This window comes from Oncorhynchus keta, chromosome 26, assembly GCF_023373465.1.
Source record: "Oncorhynchus keta strain PuntledgeMale-10-30-2019 chromosome 26, Oket_V2, whole genome shotgun sequence".
Classification (NCBI taxonomy): domain Eukaryota; kingdom Metazoa; phylum Chordata; class Actinopteri; order Salmoniformes; family Salmonidae; genus Oncorhynchus; species Oncorhynchus keta.
In genome coordinates, this window is record NC_068446.1 from 42,774,514 (window position 1) to 42,780,513 (window position 6,000).

A 6,000-nucleotide genomic window follows, 5' to 3' on the forward strand; every position below is an offset into this window, starting at 1 on the left:
AGTCTGTCCCCACCCTGAGATGGGCCGTCTGTCCCCACCCTGAGATGGGCCGTCTGTCCCCACCCCTGAGATGGGCCGTCTGTCCCCACCCTGAGATGGGCCGCCTGTCCCAGATTTAGACATCTCATATCATTTAACAGTTCCATTTCACGCCATGCTGTTCATACAAATCATTAATTATTCTAATTTACCGGTTTTCTCACAGCTATTTATCCCGGGAAAAGGGATATTTAACCAGTCCTTACCTGCTGAGGTTGCCCATGCTGCCTGTCATGTCCATCTGTCCGTCGTAGATGTCCATGCCCCTCCCAACACTGTGCATGCTCTTGATAGACATGGTCCTGGGCAGAGTGGTCTGCCTCTGTTGCTGCATCATCAGATTCCCCTGAGACCCAGACGACATCTAATAACAATAACATTATATTCAATTACAATAATACATTTTCAGTTGTATAGCGCTTTTCATTATACCAAAGCTCTACTTAGGCAAAAAAATATATAATATAAGAAAAAAATGTAAACTACCAATGACATAAAAAACATTTTTTTTAGAATCAAGGCAGGTAAAATAGCAATATAGGACTAGATGCTGAGAATCCGCTCAGATTAGCCCTGGTGCATCATGGGGCTATGTGAATATGTGAACCCTCCCGAGTGGCGCAGCGGTCTAAGGCACTGCATCTCAGTGGTACGGGCGTCACTACAGACCCTGGTTCGATTCCAGGCTGTATGACAACCGGCCGTGATTGGGAGTCACATAGGGCACAATTGGCCCAGCGTCGTCCGGGTTAAGATTTGGCCGGTGTTGACCGTCATTGTAAAATAAGAACTTGTTCTTCACTGACTTGCCTGGTTAATACATTTAAAAAATGAATGTGTGTCCACTCACTTCTCAGAGTTGTTGTATTCCGTTTTGCTTTCTGATCACACATAACAAAATGTCCATGCGAATAGGCTATAAACCTATCACATCTTAATCCTCACCTGGCCCATCATGAATCCACTGCCGTAGCTGCTCCCCCCAGGGGGGAGGGTGGAAGCCCCGGACATGACGAAGCTTCCCCCTCCACCGCCGTAGCTGCTCCCCCCAGGGGGGAGGGTAGAAGCCCCGGACATGGAGCCCATGGACATCCTGTTGTTCCTGTTGTTGATCCTGCTGATGGTGCGAAACGCTGGCCCTTTAAAGGAATGCTGCTGCTGGACCGACATCATTTCCTCTCCCCCCTAGCGGAAATGTAAATGTTCAGAAAAATACAAAAAAACCTGCTGTAAATATAATAATAATTATATTGTAACGCAAATTAAATTAACATATTTGCTTTTTACAAACACCTGAAAAGCTAGTTTGGACTTATTTATTGCATTATTTGTTCCTAAATGTATTTGAAATACATAACTCATTTTCATATGCCATGGAACATATTAGAATTGCAATGTGTTAATCTCGTGTGAAAATTTCGGTAGGGCTCCACCAACCATCCTCATGGGGGCGTGGTAGGCCATGGACCCTCCTCCTCCTGCCTGTCTCATCTGGGTCCCAGAGCTGTAGGCTCCTCCATTGACGGTGCTGTAGACAGACTGCTGGCGGTTGAATGTGGCATCGTGGTCCGAGACGAGGCTCACCCCATCGCTGCCATCCGCATCTACCCAGGCTGCCACAGGGGACGGCTGAAACAAGATTCAGAACGAGTCAGAATACTACCTCATCAATACAGACAGAACATCAATACAGACAGACAGAACATCAACACAGACAGACAGAACATCAACATCGATACAGACAGACAGACAACATCAACATCAATGCAGACAGACAACATCAATACAGACAGAACATCACCATCAATACAGACAGAGGACATCAACATCAATACAGACAGACAACATCAACATCAATACAGACAGAACATCAACATCAATACCACATCAATACAGACAGAACATCAACATCAATACAGACAGAGGACATCAACATCAACACCACATCAATACAGATATACAACACTTGAAAGAAAAACCTTACGTTGACATTGACACAATGCACAGAGAACACATAATGCAGTGTATCTAAAGTCAGATACCTGAGCGGGCATGTTCTGGAGCCTAACGGAACGCAGGGACATGGTCTCTAGGTCTGGGCCGGGAGCGCGGCTCATCGCCCGGTTCACGGTGGACATCTGTTGCCTCATGGCCCCTCCCCCAGCCTGGTAGAACAGAGTTAATCAGCACACTGGTACACATACATGATTAACATATGCCCCCCAAAAGGATCTGTATGGTAGTCGAAGAATACAGTAACTTATTATCGTGGTACCTGGTAGCCCCCTCCCCCCTGGTAGCCCCCGCTCAGGCTCATGTTATCGTGGTACTGGTACCCTCCTCCGCCTCCTCCTCCTCCTCCTCCACCCCCCATGCTGAGCCTCTGACCACCACTCAGGTCCATCGCCGAGCGGGAGGAGAAACCACCAGAGTAGTGAGACATCCTGGGTGCCTGGGACAGAGGAGGAAGAAGAGGAGAAGTTGAACAAATATTGTATTGTACATTTGCATTAAAGTCCATGGAAATGAGTCTTTATTGCTTCTAACCAGCCCCCAAGACACAGACTGTAACCCCCCCCCCCCTTGCTCAAGGGCACTACGGCAGGATGAAAGGCATGGTGAATCATTATTACTACGCAATAATGAAGGCCTGGGGGGTGATCAATAATGGCCTGGGGAGGTGATCAATAATGAAGACCTGATCGGTGATCAATAATAATGGCCTGGGGAGGTGATCAATAATGAAGACCTGATCGGTGATCAATAATGAAGGCCTGGGGGGTGATCAAAAATGAAGGCCTGGGGAGGTGATCAATAATGAAGGCCTGGGGGGGTGATCAATAATGAAGGCCTGGGGAGGTGATCAATAATGAAGGCCTGGGGAGGTGATCAATAATGAAGACCTGGGGAGGTGATCAATAATGAAGGCCTGGGGAGGTGATCAATAATGAAGGCCTGGGGAGGTGATCAATAATGAAGACCTGGGGAGGTGATCAATAATGAAGACCTGGGGAGGTGATCAATAATGAAGACCTGGGGAGGTGATCAATAATGAAGACCTGGGGAGGTGATCAATAATGAAGGCCTGGGGAGGTGATCAATAATGAAGACCTGGGGAGGTGATCAATAATGAAGGCCTGGGGGTGATCAATAATGAAGACCTGGGGAGGTGATCAATAATGAAGACCTGGGGAGGTGATCAATAATGAAGACCTGGGGAGGTGATCAATAATGAAGGCCTGGGGAGGTGATCAATAATGAAGGCCTGGGGAGGTGATCAATAATGAAGACCTGGGGAGGTGATCAATAATGAAGGCCTGGGGAGGTGATCAATAATGAAGGCCTGGGAGGTGATCAATAATGAAGGCCTGGGGAGGTGATCAATAATGAAGACCTGGGGAGGTGATCAATAATGAAGACCTGGGGAGGTGATCAATAATGAAGGCCTGGGGAGGTGATCAATAATGGCCTGGGGAGGTGATCAATAATGAAGACCCAGGGAGGTGATCAATAATGAAGACCTGGGGAGGTGATCAATAATGAAGGCCTGGGGAGGTGATCAATAATGGCCTGGGCCTGGGGAGGTGATCAATAATGAAGACCCAGGGAGGTGATCAATAATGAAGACCTGGGGAGGTGATCAATAATGAAGGCCTGGGGAGGTGATCAATGATGAAGACCTGGGGAGGTGATCAATAATGAAGACCTGGGGAGGTGATCAATAATGAAGACCTGGGGAGGTGATCAATAATGAAGACCTGGGGAGGTGATCAATAATGAAGGCCTGGGGAGGTGATCAATAATGAAGGCCCGGGGAGGTGATCAATAATGACGAGCGATCAGGATGACATGTTTACCTGACAAAGACAGGTGGAGACATGCCAGGAGCCCGGGAGAAAACTCTAGGACATATCTGAGTAAACTGGTCGACCATATTTGGCTAAGCTTCCAGACGGCAAACTTCACCATTAAATCAGTGTTGTTGACATTATCTTGTTAGCGGTTGGAGTGAACAACAGGGCCTTCTCTCTCGACCTTGGGAGGAAACCCTCCCTAACTCAGACTCGATGGATTCTTAGAATGAGCTAATTATTTTTTCAGAAACCACATACAGCATGTTATCTGACTGTTATCAGAAAAAAAACGTATTTGGTTTTTCGAAGGCCAGAGGCATATTTCTATCCTTTATGTTGAGAATGACAAATTATTGTGGTTCTATCGTTATACGTCTACTGCTAATGCTAATCACTATGACCCCGCCTCTGACTCCACCTCTATGACTCCGCCTCTATGACTCCGCCTCTATTAGCGGGGACAACAAATTCTGACCTTTCCAGATCTACCTTTAGTAGATTGTGTAAATGCTATGAGTCACTGTCATAAAAAGGGAGTGGTTCATGTCTATGGACTAGTGTTGACACAAGTAAAAAGCCTGTGTACCTTCATTGTGCAAAGCTAATTGTAAAAGTCACAGGGAAATTGTTGAGTTTAGAATTATAATTTGTTTATGCAGTCAACAAGGCCACTATAATGGAGTTCTTTCTGTCCCTACCATTACCGTGTACATGTGAATCATTTACTTACTGTATATATTCTACTGTATGTACCACAGGAGGGTAGTGGGACCTTAATTAGGGAGGACGGGCTCGTGGTAATGGCTGGAGTGGAATCACTGGAATGGGTTTTAAATACATCAAACACATGGTTTCCATGGTTTCCAGGTGTTGGATGCCATTCCATTTGCTCCGTTACAGACATTATTATGAGCCGTCCTCCCCTCAGCAGCCTCCAATGGTGTGTAAATGTACATTTGCTGAATACAAAAAAACAATATAATATATATTTTATATCTTGTAAAATGTTATATTCATTAATTTAATTAATTTATCAATGGCAAGTTCATTCAGCAATGTCATTGTGTAATGGTGTCACAGTCTAATGATATCTGCTATGCTAACGTGAGGTGGGAACATTCTGACTGTGAGATGTGGAGGAATCTGAAGGGTGGACCTTAGGTCCTGGAGAGATTGGTGGAGAGCTGCTGTGAAATACCACACGTACAGAGCCCAGAGAAGACCTAGCTCGATGGCTCTGGCAACACTGCACTGTGACACCATCCCACTGTGTTGATAGCTGACTGTATTTACAGGAAGCTGCAGAGAGCGGACACATCGTTTAAGCTGCATATTTTCACGTAGACAGACACTGTCTATGATATCTCTTTACTGGCAACAACACGTCTGCAGGGCTCTTTTGACCATCTGCTCAACATATCAAGTGGAACTCAGAAACCATCGGATGTGTAATGGAGGCAATATTTTCAGAAGAAAATACTGCATGTTGGCCGATATTGTTTAAAATACATTTATAATATATTTATAAAACCTGGTCCCTAAAACTGAGTAGAACTCACCATGACAGGTCTGGAGGCTGTGTGGATGTAGGACTACCACACACCATGACAGGTGTGGAGGCTGTGTGGATGTAGGACTACCACACACCATGACAGGTGTGGAGGCAGGACTACCAATCACCATGACAGGTGTGGAGGCTGTGTGGATGTAGGACTACCACTCACCATGACAGGTGTGGAGGCTGTGTGGATGTAGGACTACCACACACCATGACAGGTGTGGAGGCAGGACTACCAATCACCATGACAGGCATGGAGGCTGTGTGGATGTAGGACTACCAATCACCATGACAGGCGTGGAGGCTGTGTGGATATAGGACTACCAATCACCATGACAGGTGTGGAGGCTGTGTGGATGTAGGACTATCAATCACCATGACAGGCGTGGAGGCTGTGTGGATGTAGGACTACCACTCACCATGACAGGCATGGAGGCTGTGTGGATGTAGGACTACCAATCACCATGACAGGTGTGGAGGCTGTGTGGATGTAGGACTACCAATCACCATGACAGGCGTGGAGGCTGTGTGGATATAGGACTACCAATC

At 46.4% G+C, this 6,000-nt stretch overlaps 1 protein-coding gene and 1 long non-coding RNA gene across 29 annotated transcripts in view; one reads left to right on the forward strand and one right to left on the reverse strand.

The window, feature by feature from the left end:
- Positions 1–6,000, reverse strand: part of LOC118372666 (plakophilin-3-like) — a 75,943-nt gene that overhangs the window by 41,526 nt on the left and 28,417 nt on the right. For all 3 annotated transcript variants that reach the window (XR_008080950.1, XM_052480962.1, XM_052480963.1), the window contains 5 exons: positions 2,315–2,491; positions 2,082–2,204; positions 1,477–1,668; positions 985–1,224; positions 246–403 (listed from right to left, as the gene is read on the reverse strand). Coding sequence is in view for 2 of the 3 variants with exons in the window: in XM_052480962.1 (XP_052336922.1) it covers positions 246–403; positions 985–1,224; positions 1,477–1,668; positions 2,082–2,204; positions 2,315–2,491 (890 nt within the window). In the remaining variant the exon portion in view is untranslated. The remainder of the gene's footprint in view (positions 1–245; positions 404–984; positions 1,225–1,476; positions 1,669–2,081; positions 2,205–2,314; positions 2,492–6,000) is intronic.
- The window catches only part of LOC127912136 (uncharacterized), a 4,264-nt gene continuing 895 nt past the window's right edge, over positions 2,632–6,000 (forward strand). For 7 of the 26 annotated variants that reach the window (XR_008080979.1, XR_008080973.1, XR_008080977.1 and 4 more), the window contains exons 1-4: positions 2,632–3,106; positions 3,650–5,460; positions 5,505–5,548; positions 5,582–5,669. This is a non-coding gene — a long non-coding RNA (uncharacterized LOC127912136). The other 19 variants (XR_008080964.1, XR_008080974.1, XR_008080959.1 and 16 more) reach the window with 18 other exon arrangements.